The sequence below is a fragment of the Corvus kubaryi genome, unplaced genomic scaffold (assembly GCF_017639235.1).
Source record: "Corvus kubaryi isolate FWS band 111438036 unplaced genomic scaffold, C.kubaryi_AGA036_p1.0 68, whole genome shotgun sequence".
Lineage (NCBI taxonomy): Eukaryota > Metazoa > Chordata > Aves > Passeriformes > Corvidae > Corvus > Corvus kubaryi.
Window position 1 is genome coordinate 9,560,815 of NW_024582056.1, and position 21,732 is coordinate 9,582,546.

The 21,732-nt window shown below is 39.7% G+C and overlaps 1 protein-coding gene across 5 annotated transcripts in view; it reads left to right on the forward strand.

The window, feature by feature from the left end:
• Positions 1–21,732, forward strand: part of CTNND2 (catenin delta 2) — a 288,488-nt gene that overhangs the window by 235,439 nt on the left and 31,317 nt on the right. For all 5 annotated transcript variants that reach the window (XR_006019595.1, XM_042048673.1, XM_042048671.1 and 2 more), the window contains 2 exons: positions 14,901–15,111; positions 18,390–18,474. Coding sequence is in view for 4 of the 5 variants with exons in the window: in XM_042048673.1 (XP_041904607.1) it covers positions 14,901–15,111; positions 18,390–18,474 (296 nt within the window). In the remaining variant the exon portion in view is untranslated. The remainder of the gene's footprint in view (positions 1–14,900; positions 15,112–18,389; positions 18,475–21,732) is intronic.

A 21,732-nucleotide genomic window follows, 5' to 3' on the forward strand; every position in this document is an offset into this window, starting at 1 on the left:
TTACACTGGATTTGATTCATAGGCAGGAATTTTAACTGGATGTTTCTGCTAAATCGAGCTGGGAACCAGCTTGAGCTGCAGGAAAAACAGGGCTAACAGGAGTAAAATCTTTAATTTTCTCGCATAGTGAAAACTAATGTTTGCTTGAGACAGTGATAAGTGAAGCCTTACCTCATTGCTCCTGCTGTGCTTTGTGAGAGCAAGATCATGTCAAAAATCTGTGGTTTCTTTTCTGACAATTATAAATATTTCTTGTGGCACTTTATTTTCTATTTTTATTGGCTTATTTGGTCTTGGATTTTGTTACAGGTTCAGAATTTGTGCTGTTGGGGATAAGGATTAGAGTTTGGGATTGGGGTAGGAGGTGGGGGAGAGATAGGGGCTAGGGGTCAGGCTTAGGGTTAGGGGTCAGAGTTAGTGTAAAGGCTTAACAAGCTTGGTCTAACACGCAAAGCCCACTTACAGCCACAAAATCAACCCTGCCTTGCTGGCCCAGCTCTCTCACACCCTTTGTGTGAGCTTCACATGCCAGCCTCCAGGTCCTGCCTATTCTAGTGCTGAGGCTTGAAGACACCCCAGGGGTCCAGCTGAAGCATTCTGTCTGCCTGGACCTCTGCCCATATCCCACCTCCTGGGCACAGGCACCCAAGAGCTAGGGCAGAACAGGGGCTTTGGAGTTAGAGAAGGGCTTTGGGTCAGGGTTTGGAGTTCCATGCAGAGTTTTGGTGAGCAGTAGGTTGGGGGTGGGAATCACAGTGAGGGGTAGGATTAGGGTTAGGGACAGCAGTTTAGGGCTGCCATCAGAACAAGGATGTAGGGTAGGGATAAGATAAAGGGTTTCAGGTTTGGTTTCTGGCCTTTACGATAGAGCTTGCGGTAAGGGTTTAGAGAAAGGTGCTGGGAATAAGGTTTAGGGGTCAGGTTACAAAGGCTTTGTGTTAGTGGCCAGAGTTGGGTAAGGGCTTAAACAGTGTGTTCTCACATTTGCTGTACCCAGTACATTGCCATTGCTTTTATTGTCAAGACAAATCTAAAAAAGTTCTGGAGTCAGCAATGTGCCTCAGCAGCAAAGTCGGCCAACAGCCTCCTGGACTGTCAGGAGCATTAACAGCAGGTCAGTGGAGGTGATCATTCCCCTCTACTCAGCACTGGGCAGGCCACACATGGAGCACCAGGTCCAATTCTGGAGCTCGCCAGTACTGGAGAGACACAGACATACTGGAGGAAGTTCAGTAAAGGCCCCCAAGAATAATTATGGCCCTGGAGCTTCTCACCTGTGAGGAGAGGCTCAGGGAGCAGGGACTATTCAGCCTAGAGAAGAGGAAGCTCAGTCAGATCTTATCCATGTGTTTAAATGCCTGATGGGAGGGTGTAAAGAGGACAGAGCCAGACTCCTCTTGGTGATGCCCAGTGTCAGGACAAGAGTTCATGAGCACAAATTGAAATACAGGAAATTCCATCTGATGAATTCCATTCATCTCATAAGGGAGCACTGAGCTGAAGCTGCATTGAGCAGAGGGGTTAAACTAGGTTATATCTAGAGAATCCTGGCAACCTCGAGTATTCTGTGATTTATAAGGAAATTATTTGCTTAAATTTTTATTTAATTTTTGCTAGAAGTATCAAGGTCCACATTCAAGCATGGCTACACTAGGGACCTCATTCATTCATGGGTGCATTTCAGTTTTACACACTTAGCCCTTTGTGGAATACAAGCAAAGATGGGCTAATCTTTCTAACACGGGAACTTAGTTTTTCAATTAATGAGCGAGTGACCCTGTAAGTTTATGGCTGTTCTTGCATTTTATTCAAGGTACAGGCTGTAACCTTTTCTTTTGAGAAGTTCTCTGCAACCTTAAGAAAGATATAAATGTTCCTAGTCCAAATTTAGAGATTTTGCAGCATAAGCTCTGTGTACAAAAAGAATGTGCAAAGGTGATGTTCAGACTTCACCTGCTGTTTGGTGGATTTAATGTGCAACATGAGAAAAATAAATTGTCTTGTTACTTCTCTCAGGAGAAAAGTTGCAGGATCTCTTAGATTGTGTGCTACTTAGGGAGCTCTTAAAGTGATGTGTTTTATACATTATTTGGGTTTCATACCTCAGGATTATTTTAGCAAATCATCAGTGCTAATTTTAATTAGAGGAAAGTGCTTCTATTAGCATGAGAATATGCAAAGTCATATATTTGTGTATAAAGTTTTTCAAGGTGACACTGACAACAAAGGTTGCTCTCACAAAGGGAACATGACATTCTGCAGATTTACAATTTTCAGAGGAGCAGTCTATCAAGAAATATTTCACCTTTAGTAATATTGTCCTCTGAGTCTCCTGTGGTTAGGAGGTCAGCATTGTATCTGACCTCTTACCTGTTTTGTTTAGCTGAAAACATTTATTTTTCAGTCTTGTTTTTCTGTTGTTGTTATGTCAAATTCTTTCCAGCACTCCAAGCCTGATCTCCCATCCATCCCCTGCAATGCAGAGTATAGTTTATATTCTGCCACGTCTCAGGCAAGTAGCAAGGCTGCTGAGTACATGTAAAATTTTCACTCTGACTCTTCCCTAGTCTTTCAGAGCACTCTGATCATTTTAAAAAAGGCACTGGAGACCAGGAGCCAGCTGCTCTCTGCCAGATTTGTCTTTTCTACAGATCTGGAGGGGGAAAAAGACTTTTGGAATATTTGCCCAATTCTCCCCCTTCTCTTTCGAAGTAACTGAGTCAGGCAATGTTGCAGAGGTCTGAGAAAGGTGAGCTTGAGGGATCTTGGAGGTTATGGCCTTTGCCTTAATCAGGTCTCCTCTGTCCAGCCTATCTCCAAGAAGAAATGAAGTCCAGCATAGCAAGTTTAACATATGGACTCTCTGACTCTTGCCAATTGCATCCCCATGGAGGTAAGAGAAGGAAACTGAGTGAGTGCACAGCCCTGAGAATCCTCCTGCCATGTTGTAGTTGTAACATTACTGAGCTGTAAGTGAGCAGGTGTGACTCAGGTTAAAAAAGCAACAGTTTAATGACACTGAGCAACCTCAAATGAATGTCTGGAGGCAAGGTTTCTTTCAGGGCCACTAGAGAGAGGATTTGATCAGCTACTAGCCTGAAGGTGACACCTGGAGCTGTTGCTTTGAAAGGATCAGCAGTAGCACAACCCAAAACCAAGTCACGTTATGAACCCTTTGACTCCCACCTCCTGAGGAAGCACAAACAGAACTGTGCTCTAGTAGATCTGTACTCCGATGGAGCAGGGACTAGGATTCATTTGACACAATGTCTTTAAACACAACTGAAAATGAGTTGTATGCCTTAGTAGAGCTGAGAAACTTTTTTATGGGAAATTAAGAGCTACTTGTGTTGTAGTCAAAACAAAAAAATAATACAATACTCATTTCTTAAAGAAGGTTATTGGATGCATTTCTGCCCTTCTTATGAGAATACAAAACTTTCTTTCACTCTGCATCATATCCTTGCTTGCATACTTACTGTGTTCAGGTCTTACATTGTAGTAGCTTCAGGTGAATTAAAATACAGAACTACAATATAATTTGCTTTTTCTCCAATGGCTGTGTTGCTAAGAAGAGAAAACACTCTGTAGGGAACAGAAATTTATCTGAGTCAGAACATTAGTATTATCTGCAAAATAAATTGACCTCTAAAAACACCTGTAAAACCAGTCAAATGTCCACTTTCTGCATGACTAATGTGAGGGAGCCTGTTTCTGTACCTGTATCTTCATTACCACAGCAGACCTTTGTATAGTCTGGTGTAGTTATACTGATACATTAGTAGGTCAACAGATGAACACTGTTTTCATGAGGTATTTGCTAACAATTGCAGATTGCAGGGAAAAAATCAAATACTGTATTATATTCTCACTCATTCATGGATTCATTGTCTTGAAAGTTTTAAAAAATAGTTTTTAAACACCTACCACTTTTTCTGTTGCTATTCTTTTACTTGTTCTTTTCCCTTCTGTCCTTCTCCCAACCACTGAAATCTGTAAAGTTGGTGTATGATCTCACTGAGCCTTAGAAACTAACCAGGATTTTATGACTGAAATATAAATAATTTTATTTTATGGTGCACAATAAAGCAATGTGAAATGCTGATACATGTCCTCAGTACTGTTTTGCCATCATACACAGATTAATTATCTTAACTACTCCATGTAGAGTTTTATTGGTGATGACTTAAGAAGTGTTTGAAAACTGAAGTAATTACAGAATAGATGAACATTGCAGTATGGCTCGAAGTGGTTTTGATATCTGTTGGAAGAGTTGTTTTCAAAAGACACTACCAATTTACCAAGGTTTGTATTTATTGAGCTAACACACTTACGTCTATGCTTTTTATTTAACCTTTAATAACAGAGTAGATCATGAGGATCCATTTGGATTTTATTTCTCTAAATATTTTAACATACGCCTCTATTAAACATAAGAATCTTAATGTTTTCACCATGGTGTTGTCCTAACTGTATATGAAAGCATGCCAAAACAATCAGTCTTTCAGACCATACCATGGGGACAAATTTCTTTATGAGTTTCAGGCAATATTATAGCACAAGTAAAGAAGCAGGAAAAGAGTAGCCAATAAATCGCAATTCCTTCATGGGCACTTAGAGCAGGATAACATCTCGTTGCAATTTCCCGTGACTACTTCTTTCAGACTCTTGTTCTGTTTTGGACACAAAGTAAAAACCAAAGTGGAAAAGAAAAGCTACTTTTTTATTAATCCAATTTCATACTGTTTAACATTGGTAGACAGGGTCATTAATTTCAGTGGATGTTGGATCAGGTCATAGATCTGGAAGCCTAAACTTACTTTTCTAAAAGTAGATTACATTTTTATTTCTTCATTATGCCCTAATTTAAAGTCCCTTGAATCAGACTATTAACAAAATATTATCCTATCTCACAAAATAATGCAGATAAAACTAAAATTCCACTCAACACTCATATAGCACTTTTCCTCTTCAAAGCACTTTAGCAGCACTGATTAATCATAGCATTAATTAAACGACTATATTTTTTTAAAAATTCAGCCTTCCAAAAGCTCTGTTCTCTGCAGGGAGCAGAGGAGAGCATAACAAGGGACTAAAACCAGCTCCAGTAATCAGAAATCTTAGCCTGCAGCAATTAAACTGAGGAATCACTTCCCTTGCAGAATCTTTCTTACCTTGGGCTAGTGGAAAGATGAAAGGAAAGATGACAGTGCAGTCTAAACAAGAAATAAATCTGTTGGTGTGTAAAGGAGCTGGTTAATTTGATATATTTGCACTACCTGAATCAATAGGTGGGCTAACAACTCCTTTCCATGAGTTTTCTAGTTTGTATACCTGGCAGAAAATGCAATCAAAATTAATTTGAAAGGAAATTATTTTATTTATTCCACACATGGACTCCATCCATTCTGGATATAAAACCCAAACATGCAAGAATAAATTCCTTGGATCCAACAACAGCTAAGCCTGAGGTTGTCATTTTTGTTCTCAGACAAGCCTCCAGAGCTAGGACTGCAAGGGAGACAGCCAAAGCCACCACCCAAATCCTTTTTTCTGGCCAAGAGAGCAGAAACAGCAGAAGAGTAGTAATACCTCTGATAGTTTGCCTTAAAAAATGCTGCTTTCTTCACTGCTGAGGATGACAAATAGAATCTTATTAGTGGAGATTTTTCTCCTTCTGTGGACCCAGCAGTTGTTTGGCATACCAGGTCAGCAGATAATTAGGCAGGTCAAGCTGAGCTTGAACTGACTCATTTTTATAGTCCCAGCATGGGTGAGGCAGTCAACAAATTAGCACTTGCACCTCTTCCCAAATTCATCTTCATAAAGCAGGTTGCGAGGCAGAGAGCACGCTCTTGAATTGGGCTGCCTGTGTTTGATGGTTGCTTCGCTTCTCCAGCATGATGGCTGGACTGATACATGATGGACATTCAAAACAGAAGCCATCCACTATGCTGGGTGAGAGGTGCTGTTAAGAAATGGAAAATCCATTTGGCCGTGGTACACATCAATCCATTTCTGTATTAGTTTTGTGACTGTTTTGCTGCAAACATATTCTCCTCTGAAGGAGAGCTAGTTTCTCCAGAAATCCACATGGCAGGCAGCATGCATCCCATGAAAATTGCCAAGAGGACAGCAGCAAAGATGGAAGAGGCAGAGATGTTTAGCAGGGTCTCAATGCAGTGCAGTACTCTACCTTTGGCATTACGTCCAACAGAGCCAGCTCAAGTGCTTCTGCATGCAAAGTGCAGACATGGATCAAGCCTTTAAAGCACATGTAAGAACGTGAATTAGCAGGTTATGTTCAGCCAAAGAGCCCTGGAAGTTCTTCAGTGTGTAGTTTTTACAATAACTGCTGGTATAAAGTCTGAATATCTGTAGTCTCACTGTGTGAGAGACAAGCAGAATATGAAGGAGTTCCATTGAGAGAGGAGTGAAATCAGTATTAGAAGTAACAGCAGATTAAATAGCTGCCTATGGAATTGAGATATGCAGGAGAGGCAACAAGAGCAGTACAAGAGCAATAACTTTTAAACACACTGGTATTTTTAAGTCTAAAATCTATGCTTGCAAGCTAGCTAAAATGTCCTTTAGTTCAGAACATTAAAAAGCTGAGTCCGTGGGAGGTGGGGGTGGGACTGGGAATGCAGGGTATGACAAAAGCAGGATCTAGCTGACCATCGAAGTGTAGGTATTTAAACCAAAACACGGAGAGATTGGAAAAACTTGGCAAACATGGCAGATGCAGAAATTTACAAGATGTAGCAAAGGACGATGAAAACTTCACAATTAAGACCCAAAGGTTTGAGGGGATGCAGCTCAAGGAAGAAAATTAGTCATGTAGTAGAGGGAAGAGGAGGTAGCCCTGAGAAGATGAGTTAAAAACAAGAAAAATAATCAGCCAGAGGGAGGCAGGAAACATATAAAATTTAAAAGTTATGTTTCTGGAAGCAGAGAAGCTGAAGGAGGAGGGTAACTGGGTTAAAATGCTGTTACAGGAAAAAAAATCTATGAAGGATCTGAGAAGGCATATTGCTGAAAAGCACTGATTGCATTGCACCCAGTTGTGATTTCCCATGGCATGTTCAGGTTCAAAATACCAAAAGCTTCTCTTTTGTCTTTGTCCAATGCTAATAGTTTCTATACATGCTGCTCTTTCATCCTTGTTATGGCTGTGTCCTTTCTCATTCCTTGTTCTCCTCATACCTTTCTTTTGCAAAATACAGAACCAACATCTTTAATCTTTTTCAAAAGATAAAAGCTTCTATATTGGTTACCTTTTTAGATATTTGATTCTTTTACAAGCAAATCTCAGCTGACATTGCCACACAGTTATTGGTGTTTTACATGCTTTCATCACTCTCTGATAGTTTGAGGGTTTCTTCCCTAAAACTGTAAAAGATGACTGTTCCTGCTCCCTGTAGGGCTTTATATGCTACGCTGCTGATGGCTGAATTTATTCTTGATAAAAAAGATTTTTAAAAAAGAAAACCATTGACTGGCACATCACATACAATGCATCAGGGAAGATACTGTTCCTCTTTGTCATGGTCCATACCAAATACCAATCTTGTATCTTGAAATCTTGCTGCCTGTCATCAGAGATGGTGAAAAACTGAAAGCGTGTATCATTTATCTGAAGTGAAGAGGGAATCTGAGACCTCCACCTGATTCTTTGTTCAGTCTCAGCAGCCATGAGCAAAGTGCACCTGGATCCTTGGGGGCACAGGAGGGCATGTGTGTGTAATGGTTTTGATTCTTTATTCTCAAAAAATAATTTATCTCCACAGAGTCTTAAAATTTCAATTCAAAAAAACCTGCAAGGAAATGATATCTGATATTGTTCTCTAGCTCAAAGTACTCATTATCCCAACTTAATTGGCAAGCTATGCTTAATGTGAAGCAGCTAAAACAGTGGCTTCCAGCCCATGAGGTTTGAGCTCCTTACTAAAACCAGTTTAAGTAACTCATCACTCTTTTCCTTATAAATGATTGGGCTGAGGTGATAGTTTTTTTGGACAGGGATAATTGCAGTACTATAGTGAATTACCATTATGTAGTGAAATATGTATTTATTTTGAAGTGCCAGAGATTATGTTTGTGCATGTCACTAACATAAGAAGTAAAAGGACCTGAGTACCTAACAAACATTTTTGGTCAAACATTGAGAATGATATCCAGGTGCCTAGAGATAAGTATTAAACATTAAGGGCCAAGGGGTATCCAGTTTTGTTTTCTGCTTTTCCAGAAGCCTGTATGTCTTCCATAGGTCTGATAACTCTGTGCGGGTATCTCAAGTATACAAGAGAATTTGAAACCACATTACCCCCATCTGTTTGGACACAGAAATCTCCCCCTATTTACCTGAAAATGGTTTGATCTTCTTTTTTACACCTACATCCCAAAGTGATCCAGAATCCTCTGTTCTCTGACACTTGCTAGAAGTGGTGGGGCTCTTGCTATTTGCGGCATGCTTTTCAGTCCTACTTCTGCAGGGTTTTTTCCACTTTCTTCCTGCAGTAACAGTTCATGCACAGTGTTCTTAGGAATAAGAAACAGATGTGTTGTGATGAGCAGCATCACAGACCGTGAGCCAGCACAGGCCAGGCCATGGGGGTCTGACAGTAGGCACTACTTCGGAGTGTCATAAACCTGCTCTGTCCGCTGCTGAAGTCATGTCAAACAAGGGGTCCCATCGAGAGAGAAGAGAGCATTGCTGTGTGCAAACTGTGGGGCTTGCAGCCCTTCATGTGCAATGTACCCTGCAGTGGGCACTGCTACAGACTGTATCTTACGGAGTGGGGTGGAGAGCAAAGTCCCTGGCTTGGTGGTTGCAGTGGAAAGCCTGTCTGGAGGCAGTCATGAAATTCAGTGGTGAGCAAGAGGGCATGAAACTTTGTCCTGGCTGATGACCCTTATTTCAGGTTGTGCTTCTCTGTCTTCTTTTATAAACCTTATTTTAAAAGGGGTCCTCTTTTATAAACCAACGTTGCCTGATATGGTGGATTTTCTCTTAACTCACCTTTCCTGCTGCTCCCCAAAGTCTGAGGAGTAATCATCTACTCAGTGGGTCAAGTGTCTCTCAACCTCAGTACTGCAGCCTTTTTTTGCTTTCAAAGACACAGGTTTGCCTCCTTCCATCTGCTGCCTTTACTCCTGTCCCAGCAGCTCTAGCATTATCCTGCTTCATCTTATTGGGCTTGCTCCTTCCTCTGCCCCACAAAAAACCACACATGTTTGGCTCTAAGACCCAGTATGACAGCATTTCTTACCTCCTAGCCTATTTTGCCTTTAAAATCCATGGTATTTTTCCCCCTTGAGTGTTTCACTAGTGAAAGAAAATCTCCCTATGAAAACTAACACACCTTTACCCTCTGAAATGACATGCAGTTGACTGCTGCTCTGATGCCTACAATAGAACTTGTATTGTCTAGGCATTCCAAGTCCAGAGTCTGCTACATATTGCAATCAGTATAATCATTCTTTTTTTATGGGCCCCTTCTTGCACATCAGGATGTACCAGAAAATTTCCAGTGTTCAGAGAAGGCACAGGGCTTCTCTGGAGCAGCAACAGCTGAACCTGAGGGGCACATCCAGGTGCTACACTAGTGGTAATCTATTACAGCATAAAACAGTGGTATCTGACAGTGAAAGCATGGTGCAGGAATGGACTACTCTAGTAGTGGTGTTTCTGCCACTGCTGTCATATGATGAACACACTCTTAATTTATTAGACTACCAGTTGAATACAGTGACTCATGACCAAAATCCATTACTTAATTCCAGATGAATTAAGTAGAGAGTTTTGGCACATTTATTAAGTAATGATTGAAAGTAATAATAAAAGCTCTCCCAGTCATATTCTTTCCACGAGTCTGTGAAATACTGAATTTGAGTGGTATTAAAAACACAGGGGTGGTGAAAGTGCCCAAAAGCACATACGTCTAAGTGGAGCACTTGTGTTAGCACAAAGAGAAGAAAATTCACATATATTCTGACATACAGGCACCAGTAGTTCTGGAATAGGATATCTGTGTCTTTACAATAAATTATGGTGGCATTTTGCCATTTCTATATGAACTAGCTACATGATGTGAATTAATGGGTATCTTTGGAGGGGGGGAAATAGTGAACAATTACTTTTCCAGAAAAAGATCTATCTCTAGAACAGGGTTCTTAGTTTGAATTAATATCTGTTTGGGGTTTCTTGTGTCTTTAGTAGGTAAATTTTCCTAATCTTGTACTCTCAAACTAGGAACCATGTCACAGCTACTTAATAAATTTGCCAGTGTGTTAAAAGCATTGTTCAGAGATGAGTGAAAATGGAAGTGGATTCAATGATGTTACAACAGCAGTGAATTTGTCTCAAGGCAATAGTTGGGAAATATTTCCAGAAGTAGAACCTTATCTGTGATGATTTTGCTCTGGTTTAATCTACCAAAAGAATAGTTTGCTCTGCTGTTTGGCTCTGAAGGCAGAATCTCTCTTAGGACAGTTACTTGATCCTATGAAGTGAAAAGTTTCCTGAATTAAGTAACGGGGGCAGGTATTAAGGTGCTGAAACTTTTGTCACTCAAAGGAAAAGACATTGGATCTTCATTGTTGAAATAATAAGTAAATGCTATCATCTTACAGTCAAAGACTTAGTACATGGTGCTAGATGAATCACCTTCTTAATATGAAAATTATGGAAGTCTTATCTTAGAAAAATAACTTTTAAATGTATAGTATCAGAAAAATGCTCTCCCAAGCACCCACAATACAACCCCTTTCCTGTTACATCTATTTAATGTCTTTCTTCCTTCCTTTAAGAGTGAAATTGAACAAATAAATACGATTTCTTTTTTCCTTGTCAAGCTGTTGGCTATGTTTAATCATATTATGTAAATCCTCTTTAAAAGCGTCAAGTCAGTTTTGGGTCTTACAATGTGTAATGTTGTTCAAATACAAAAAATAAAAATAAAAAATCAATTTGTTTGTAGATTAAAGTAGTTCTGTATGGACCCTAATGAAAATTAACAAGGCTATTTATTTTTAATATAATCCTCACACACATCCGCCTCGCTTCCCAGCACCCTCATCAGTTCTCACTTCTTCTGTTCAGGGAGGCTTCTTGTGTTGCAAGAGACCTGAATTGCCCAGCGCTCCTACTAGTGGTGCTAGATAACAGTAGTGCTAGATAACACTTTGCTGACATTCCAGCACTGGTTTCCATTACACATTTCCATCTGCTTTCAGAAGAGGCTCTCAACATGGGAAAACATAATTCTAAGTGCAAATGCTGTGCAGAATGTAACACACACCAGTGCAGAAGTCAAGGATCACAGGTGGTGTCAGTTGTGTTGGGCTGATGCAGCAGTACCTGTGGTAGGACTTCCCATTCACACCGCTGTGGAGCAAGGAGACATGCTTGAAAACATGACTCTTCTCTTCTTCGTGTCTGTAGTAAAGCAGTAGGAACATAACTGAGTTAAGAGAAGTTAACCACTAACTGATGGGGTTTCTCTCTGTGAATGTAGTACGGTGGTTTATATAGTTTTGGAAAAACTTTTTGCAATATAAAGAATAGTCCTTGGCTTTCACCTTCCATGGTTTAACTCGATATTAAAGCAAATTTCCTGCTTTTGCAAAATACTTTCACATAGTTAACACAGTGTTCAAAATACTCAAACCACAGAAAATGTGCTAAGAGCTACACTTGTTCATAGGTTTTAAGACCATGTAAACAGTGGCTTAGATCAACTCTGTAGCCCAGCCACCCCCCTCTTCTTCCAGCTGGTGTGCCACCTGTGTTTGGTGAACCCCTGGAAGGACATTTTCCCTGTTGGAATTGTGGTCAGCTGCTTTACCTACATGGGTGAGCAGCTTTGTTGGAAGTGGCAGTTCTGTCTTTCACTGCCTCCTGGGGACAGGGCAGGGAGAGGGAAGCCTGTCTCCCCAACAGGCAGCTGCTGGCAGTGGGGCCTGGCGCTGACTCCTGGTTCTGGTAGGGGAGTTTCCAAGCTGGACACCAGCTTACACAGCTGCCACAGATGAAATACAGTGACTAGATTTTAGACCTCGGAAGTGTGAGTCTTCTGGCACGTGCTATCCAAAGGCTAAGTTTGATGCAATTCTTGGCAGGGAAAAGAAGTGGGGGAAAGAAGGGGAAGGCAATAAAAAAACCCTATCAAACCCACTCACAATGTATTTTACTTTAAATATGCATCTGAGTAAGAATTGAATAGTAATATTGGGCTGGAATTACTACAGCTGCTCAGAGTAAGGAATGCTGTACTGTCCCGCTGTTACACATTATCTATAAAAAGCTGTTTCATTGTTTTGACGTATCTAATACTGATTTGATCTTCTCATGCCTAACTGAAGGGTGTGTACAGCAGAAACTTTAGAACTGCTGAGCACTGGCATGTCCAGAATGCTTATACCGTGCTTGATTGTTGTTTGGTTTAGTTTTCCTGCTGAGCTTTCCCTGACAGCTCCAAAGCCTTTATTTATTTTAAGAAGCATTTTGTGTGTCTAGGCATGTGTACTGGTGTGAATACTATTGCCTGGAATACTAGACCAGTTCCAGGGAAGAAATCTGCTTGGGGCAGCCATCCATTCCTTACGCCCAGTGCTCTGGGATGCAGTCTTTGGCTGCTAATGAAATGATCATTGTGAACTGATTCCACCAGAGGACTGAGGTGCTGAGATGCTCTGTTGCAATTTAAGTGAGGTACTAAAGGAAAAAGGAATATTGGTCTGTCCTGGATGTGTGCACAGAGTAAAGCAGAAAGTCTCACTGATCTCATTTATCTACTTGTACTTATTCCCGACCAGTGGCAGACACTGTGCTAGAAGAGTAAAAGCTACACCAAATCATAGTTTATTTTCTTTTTTGAAACACAAGCTTAATTTGATATGTGTTGCAAACTGAAGTAATCACTGTAAGTGATACACAACTCTTAATGTGTTGGTGTTACACAGAACAAACAGATGCAGGTGAAAATAGCATTTCAAACTTTTCTGTCACAGTGTTTCATAAATGTATTGGGGAAAAGAAGATTTTCAGTTTGCTCAAGCAAATCATTTCTGAAAGAGAAAGAGGTGCTAACAACTATAATCTGTTATTAATAATATTGCCTAAAATTGTAACAGGGCAAGTAAATTAAATATTAAGTTCAAAGAAATAAAAATGTTTGAGGACAGGATTTCTATTTGTATTGCAAATGGTATTGAGATTCAAATCCTACTGTACATATTTGGTGGGCAGTCTAATGCTTTTTATAATCAGGAATGTTTGTACATGATACAGAGTGAGTATTTTCTAACACCTCACGTTACCGCAAAATCTATTTGATAATCTTTAACAGTTCAGTGCAGAGATTTTTGTTTTTACCTGTATTATGAATATTCTGTTCAAATGACTGACTACCACATCAGTTCTACCACATCAGGCAAAATTCTGAGAAACAAAAATGGTTCAATGTCTGAGAGTTAGAAGATTTGATTTTCCTCTTCCCTCTACTTTGAAATATATACAAACAGCTGAGTTTATGAATTCAGAAATAAGATTTTTAATAAGTATGCATAAACAGTAATTGATCAGAACATTTTTGAGTTATCCAAAAAATCTGATTAAATTATCATATCATATACAATAATCATACCTGATAATTCACAAAATGTGATGTAGATTAGATTACTAATTATGTTTATATTTCCCAATTTTCCTGTCCTTTTCATCCTGCATGATACACTCATGGTGATTGCTGTATGCAAATTCCTAGCACAGCTGCACTGAAGGTGATTCAGAGTTGTTTCACTGACCTCAGTAGTAACTTCATCAGGTCTTCACCATCTCTGATCTTGTCTTCATCACATTGAAGGATTGAGCAGCCATTTTACCATAACAGCAATCCTCTAGAACTGATGTGAGGTTTCTCGTGTATCTGTGCTGGTGCTAATCCTGCCCTATATTAATATATATTTACATTTGCATTTCTATTTACACTACATATATGTATAAATTCTCATAAGCTGCTTTTTTATTATTTTCACAAGCAGTACATGACTTTCAGGTGCAATTTGGAAAAAGAAATCTGTTTATTTAAGCATGAAAAAAATAATAATTTTAGAATCATTTAGGTTGTAAAAGATCACCAACTCCAAATGTAATTGACAGAATTTCTTTTTCTTTAAATGTTCAATGTGACCATTTTAAAAATTCCTTTCATTTTAGGAGATTTTAAGTTCTGGAGGTTAGTGTTTTATTCAGTAAATCCTTGCTAAATGCCAGACTGGAATAGATGTCAGAAAGGCTCCTTTTCTGGTCAGTACCATGCATATAGCTAACAATGTGTGGAAAAGATGGTGTCTACTTGAACAGCACAGTCTAAGAAACACTAACCAACCCAGTTAAATTGCTGCATGTAGAAAGAATTAACCTTGTACAGCGAAGAAGCCTTCAGAGAAGACTTTTTCACAAGTAACATCATTGGGTTTGCATTCACTGCTGTGGTTTTAACAATTGATGCACATTTAATTTATGGTAACAAGTTGCGAGTTGTTTGGTGGGAGATGAGGACTTGCCAAGTTCTGTGAATTGTGGTATCCAGGTAATCTTCATGCATATACTTGGCCTTTACTAGCATAGTGCCATTCTCTTAAGGATGTGAAGTAGCCATATCAGAAGTCTCTGACTGATGCAGTGTGGATGTATTAACAGAGTCCATAATGTGTGTAATGCTTGAACGTGCAATCATATAAATATGGCTTGCTCCAAAATAGTATCAGTATCCAATTAGATTACGTGCAGTGATGCAAATGGTGCTATTAGTCTTGCGTGTTTTCCCTGTACTTCTCCGTCACCCTTTATTTCTGTATCTTCTGAATTCTCCCTTCATTTTCTTTCAACAAAGGCAAGTATGCCATGAGGGATCTGGTCCACCGACTGCCAGGCGCTAACAACAGCAACAGCTCAGCGAGCAAGGCCATGTCTGATGACACCGTTACTGCCATTTGCTGCACTCTGCATGAAGTCATCACTAAAAACATGGAGAATGCCAAGGCCTTACGAGACGCAGGCGGCATTGAGAAACTGGTTGGCATATCTAAGAGTAAAGGAGACAAGTATGTTTTGCAAATCACCTTGCACCTTTTTAACCTCTCCAGTAGTTATTACTAGTCCTGAATGTGTTTGCCTTCTCTGTGCAATCGTGAGTTGAATCCTTTAGTTTCATCAGAAATCATATGCCCAGTGTGAAGGGTGACAAGTGACAAGAGAATGCCAATACCAAAAGTCTCCCTCTGCTTTGGTTTATTTTTGATGTGCCATCAGCAGTGTGGGGAGTGCACTCCGTGTGCATTTTTAGGAAGAGTAATTATCTACAGTAACCCCTAATTCTAAGCAATTGCAGAAGATCCTCATAAACATTAGGGATCAGAGTAGTTGGATTGCACCCTGCACAAGGGGTGACATGCAGGTAGAGGGATCCTTTAGAAGGAAGGACCTCACCACAGTTCTGTTTCTGCTCCTCTTGCTCTAGGAGTGAAGAATGTAAAGTCACTGTCCCTTTTCACAGCACCTTTTTCCCTGCCACCAGCTTGGTATTAGATCCATGGATTTTCTGACCGCTTGCTTCTGAGAGAGCATTAGGCTGCTTTGTGAGGCAGAAAATGTCTTGCACACAACTGTGACATTTTCAGAACAGCTATGGTTTCATCTTGTCTGTTTGGCTATGTACACACTCTTCATGAAGAGTCACTCTTTATCCTTCTTTTGCCTAAAACAGATAGCCTGGTTCTCATATTTGTCAACCTGATGAAGTATAGTGCAATGGGACTATGGCAGTTTGAAAACAAAAAGCCTTCACTGTAGTGTACAAAACCCATCAGTCCACCTGCTCGGAGCTGTCATCACACAGCCTACTGCAGCATCAGAGCTCTTAAAGAGCCCCACAAAGCCAGGCCAGAACCTGAAGGAAAGATTTATGCACCCTACATTTGGTATGAGAACTTATGCTCGCCTATGTGATCAGAGCATTGCCAGTATAATTTAATCACATTTCTTTTCCTCTATTGTCACCCTTTCCCTTTCATACCAAATTCATTATTGAAACATTCTTGCATTCAAATTTTAGGGGGTAAAAAGTAGTAGTGTGACCAAGTATGTGATCCCAGTTGTGGGAGCTCCCCATGCTCTGCCAATTTATTTATATTTGCATTTTGTTATTATTAAATCTACTTAATTTATTTACGTTTTCTAGATCAAATGTACTGACATTGCAAGCAGGTTCATATCCATTTCTCTTAAGATGAATGTGTCTTTTCTCAGAATAATGCATTTGTCTACCTGTTCATTATCTGGTAAAGAATACTGATACCTGTTGAGTCTGGAATTTTTGAAGTATCATGGGCAGTTTAAGGAGGGTCCAAGGGCATAATTCCCTGTCTTAATATCCCTCATAACTGTAAAAGACATCTATTTCTAATTATTGTACTTAGCCCAGGTAGAGTAATTGCCCTTCCAAGTCATGATATGTATCCCTCCTCTCAAGTGCTTTGAGCAGCAGTCCTGTGTTATTATTTTTACAGGTTACACAGTTCTAGAACAAGAAAACCTGTCAACACATAGTGCTGCAAATGCCCATCTTAAGTAAAAGTTCCATATTTCAGCTTTCAGGAATGTCAGTACTGTGTGCTATTGGTTTGGTTTGGTTTCTTACAGGTAATTCATTGTTTGAAAATCAAAATTGCTGGTTGTTGGACTGATAGAAAATTCTGGCATGCTCACTTTAATACAGTAAAACACTTCCATATGAAATGATTTTGTCCAGTATGAAGCAACTGCTTCTGAATGTGCAGGATACTGGACTGGCCATGCATCCTGGTATGTATCAGTGCCAGGAGTGTGGGGCTGGCCCTGTGAACCTTTGGAATATGCCCAGGGCATGAACGCTCTCCTTGTATGACCGCATGAGAGAACTGGTGTTCATAAGGTTATTTATATTGGCCAAACCCATATCAGCTTCACATAGCTCCTGCCTCTCCTCAGTACTCACGGAGCGGTTGGCACAGTTACTTTTCTGGTTACTCCATGCTACCAGCACCCCACTAGCCAGTACAGCTGGAAGTATAATAAAAACAATTATGCTTGAAAGGGTTTATCAAAATCCTGTTTACTCACCAATTACCCACCTACTGCTGTACTCTGGGTGAGAAATGGAATAGAAGTGGAAAAAAAGCATCAAATAAATTACTAGGGAAATGTTGTATTAATGAATCAGTGGTGTCATAACAATGCTTTACCAGCTTGAGTGTCAGCCAACCAGTGATCCTTCTCAGAAGTCACAGAATGAACCAAAGCATGGCCCCTGCCCAAAGCAGTAACTTATGCTGCTGGTTTTCTGGTTTCTCTTTGATTGTGCAATCCATATGCCTCTTCTGAGTAAAACATAAATCACCTCAGTGACTGCCCCCAACTCCATCAATCCTCACTCTGGACTTTGGCCTTTGCAAGGTTTTCTAGTGTTCTACTGCTTTATATGTATTTTTGATCCAGCACAATGTATGCTTCCTTAATGGTCTGGGTTATCTTCCTGGTCCTTTTCTATTTGACCCTTCTTCACTGAGATGAATACTCTGCGATATTTTTTTTTTTAATTACCTATTCCAACAAGAATATATGACATCAACTGATTGTAACAATAGCTTAGATCTTCTTTCAAAACCTGTCTGAAAAGAAAGCTCATGTGAAGTTACATGGTTTTCAAAATGACATTGTATTGCTGTCATTAAAGGATAATGGCGTGAGCAAAATCCAACTCCGCATTTGGATTCCTAATGAAATTTATCATAACTTTATCATATAATCAGTTGTATTTCTGCATCTTCACTCTGCATTTCAAAACCAGTGCTCATCATCCATCTAGGGTTTCTTTTGGCCACTGCTAAGAGGAGCTTAATGAGTTGAACGCACTCCTCAGGTTTGGCAGCTTATGGAGGAAGAAATTCTGCTCTGACTCCTTGTCCTTTATGGCAAAAGTTGTAGCATATATTAGATGTACATAATGCCAGTTGGGTCCTCAACAATTTTGCCAATTGCTACCTCCTATTCTTCTTACTATGCTCTCAGCAGAAATCCCTGTGTGTACTGAGATGCATGCGTTTTGCTCCTCACTGGTTGATTAGTGCTATAGAAATAAGATATATCGCCCTTGCTTAAAAACACATTGGTCTCCAAGATGCCAAGCAAAGATCTTATGGCATGCTTGAAACACACTGTATTTGAGGATTTAAATCCATAGTGATGCATGTGAAAATTGAGATGAATGGTGTCCTGTACTTAACAGTCTCTTTCTCACTGTTTTTTTTTCTCTCTCTCCCTTTTTAATATATGTGTGTAACAGGCATTCGCCTAAAGTGGTGAAAGCAGCATCTCAGGTCCTCAATAGTATGTGGCAGTACAGAGACCTGAGAAGTCTCTACAAGAAGGTAAGGCTTGGGTTTTTTCTAGATTTATCATCTTTCATACTGTTATCCAAATTTGGGGGCTGAGAGACTTCAGACCAAAATACTTGTTTATGTGACTGGAAATTCACATGTGCTTAAAGTTTCAGATACTTGGAGCTATTAGTTTTTCCTTAATTTCTACTTTTAAGATAAAAATGCCCTTTGAAAATATGTGTGGTGGTGAAAAGGGGGTGTGAATTTGATTTTAAAATAAATTCATACAAAAGGTGCTGGATCTGACAGCCCTGGAGAGTGAAATCCTCTGTTCGTAGTACAAACCTATGTAAGCTCTCCTACTGAAACAGTCCTTCTTACACCTCCTCACCTTTTTCTGAGGCAATTACCAGATTTTCAGCCCTTCAGCTCCCAAATTTCCTCATGAGATTGTAAACAAGAGTATCTGAAGGAGTGGTGCTTAGAGACCAGCTACAAATGGAGCTGGGCTGAAACCTGGTAGCTTCATTTCTAATCAGCCGGCAGACAGTGGCATCAGACTTGGTTTTCAGACAGTCCATAGTAGCATGCCATTCCCACAGCCCTGCTAACCTGTTGAAAATGAATTGCAGTAGAGTAATATAACACTGTGAAACAACATTCCATATAGCTTTTAAAATGTGTCTACTTAGTAAACGAAAACATTTACGGGCATTCTTGCTGAATATTTCCAAACTGAATTACGTTCCACGTGAGTATCAGCCTGCAGATTCAGCTCTTCAATGTCTTCTTGCTTGGAATTTCACATCTTATGTAATTGATATTTGTATTTGTAATCTCAGAGAGAGCTAAGACTTCATGTGGCATCTTCAGTTCAGGCCCTAGTTACAGCTGAGGCATAAGGGTGGAGAAGCAGGGAAGGTTCACAGTGGTGTGGTCTGTGTTGTATGTATTCTGCACAAGAAAATAGCTTAGTTACATGAAATGTACGCACCAAATCTCAAGCTGGCAGAAGCTGACCTTCTGTGTGAACTGCTGTTCTTTTGCATGCCTCAGCCTTGCTTGTGTCAAGTCTGAGGAGTGAGGAAGATGATTATTGAGTCTCTCCCATTGTTCACTTCCAGTATTTGCAGTCATCCTTGGCAGCCCTAGGGATACCATATGTGAAAACGTTCCAAGTAACAAGCTGCTACTCGACTGTCCCATTAAGAGGTGGGAACAAACATGAGTTGGAGTAGGCTTTTCTTGATCCAAGGCAGTAACACACTGGAAGTGTGCATAGCCTGACTTCTGTGCGTGTGGGTGGCTGTGCTGTAGAGGCTGAGCTGTACTGCACCATAATCTCTTAGAGGTTCTTATAATATCTGGCTCATGTTCAATTTTCTGTCTGTATATATATGCTGTGATGGAAAAGCAGTTTCTGGGGTTGCTCCATGCATGAGGTAGTAATGTTTGTGCTGAGTTTACTGCTAACCTAAGGGACACTGTTGGCTGCCAGTGTGACTGCCTGGTAATGGACTTACATACTAAGCATGCTCAGGTACTAAGTACCTTGCATGCTTACAAGAGCATTTTCCAAGGCCACAAATACATACTTGTGATATGGAAAATAGGACAGACTAGCTTTAGAGGTAGCTTCCAGGACACTCATAGCCTACAGATCATCTGTATTCTCAGGAAGAGAATTTTATTAATGTCTATATTAGTTAATACCTACACAAAATCTTAAAATGAAGATCAGTCTCTGCTACATATTTGTATGCTAATTGCATGCCATTATATATGCTGCTAAGCCTCGTATAAATATGGTTTCTTTTAATCAAAATGTTCAGATAGTTAATTTTAAATACTCCTTTTTGTTAAAATACATGCAATAATCTTTATAAAGTTTTAATATTTATTAAACTTGCCTGTAATAGGCTGACTCTTACGCTGCCTGTCTGGGTTTCCCCCCTGTTTGGAAAGCAAGGGCAATGGTTTTATGACAGAAAAATTAGAGAAGTTTGCATTATACTAATAGTCAGTTACTTATGTAATATAAAGATACTGGATCAATGCAATCTTTGTTTTATCCCATTAAAATATATATACCAGTAAAAATGAGTGAACATGCATTGTAATGCAATCAGCACTTTGCAGTATCTTGCCCTTGCACTTTTGAAGTGCAGGTAAATCCCTTTGCATAACCATCAACAACTTGCTTCTGTGTACTGAAGTATCTATACAGTTGCTTACAAAGAATTGGCCAACAGAGACACAATTTTGTATTGTAATACAAGGAAATTGCAAGCATCCCATTATATTTAAGTGAAAGCAGCAGCACTTACCTTTTGTTTGAGAAAAAATGTAACCAAGTAGTTTGAATTGTGGTATATTTCAGAGCTACACATTCCCAATAAAGTAAGAAGAGGTAAAAAGAATCGAAGTAGTATTCTTTGTGTTAATGGGCAAAGAGTACAATACATACAGTACAGTAGCAGTCAGTATATTTAGTCCAAATATGACTGGATCAGCAAAGACATTAAAACCTCTTTCATTTTCCTAATTTTACTCAACATTGCAAGGAACATCCCACAGCTGGCAAAAGATAAACTGTGCTGACAGAAATCCAGAGCTGGGAACTGGTGTGGATGCTCTTTAGGTCCACACTGTCTTATGCTCTGTATTTGCAGAGCCATGCCACAGCCTGTACCCTCCGCTGGCAGGCTCTACCCATCGTACATGGATTTTGAGGTCATAGCTGTATTGTGGCTTTAGTGGGACACACAGACTTGTTAGGCTGGGCTGTCATGGAACAGACACAGAAAGTAAACAGCATTCAGATAATGCGAGTGAGGAAACAGTATTAGATAGTCCTCTGTAGGCTTGTGCTTTGAAGGAAAAAGAAGTTTTGCTCCTGATGTGGTTAATTTGGCACTATCCTAACACAGTCCAACAAGGAAAAGTTGTAAAATGCATAAGTATTTCTGGTCCTAAAACTGTAGAAAAAAAAAAGACTTGACTGACTAAAAGGAAGCAATTAATTTAGTCTTGAAATGAAGGAGTTTCCAGCCACCCCAAAAGTTGCAGGTCCTTCATCATGAAAGAGCTTATAGGAGCTTAATTTACAAGCAATAGCTGTTACAGAAATCTCAAAAAGTCCTCCAAGAGGAAAACAATGTTCAGTTCAGTCACATCTAGACAGTGATTAGATTATTTAATGTGATTAATTTCTAGAAAGGAGGTGATCATTGCATTTTTCATCAGTAGAGGAAATACGGTCTCCCAAAGACAGTATCATCATTTTCAAACTTCTTTGTTTTCTAC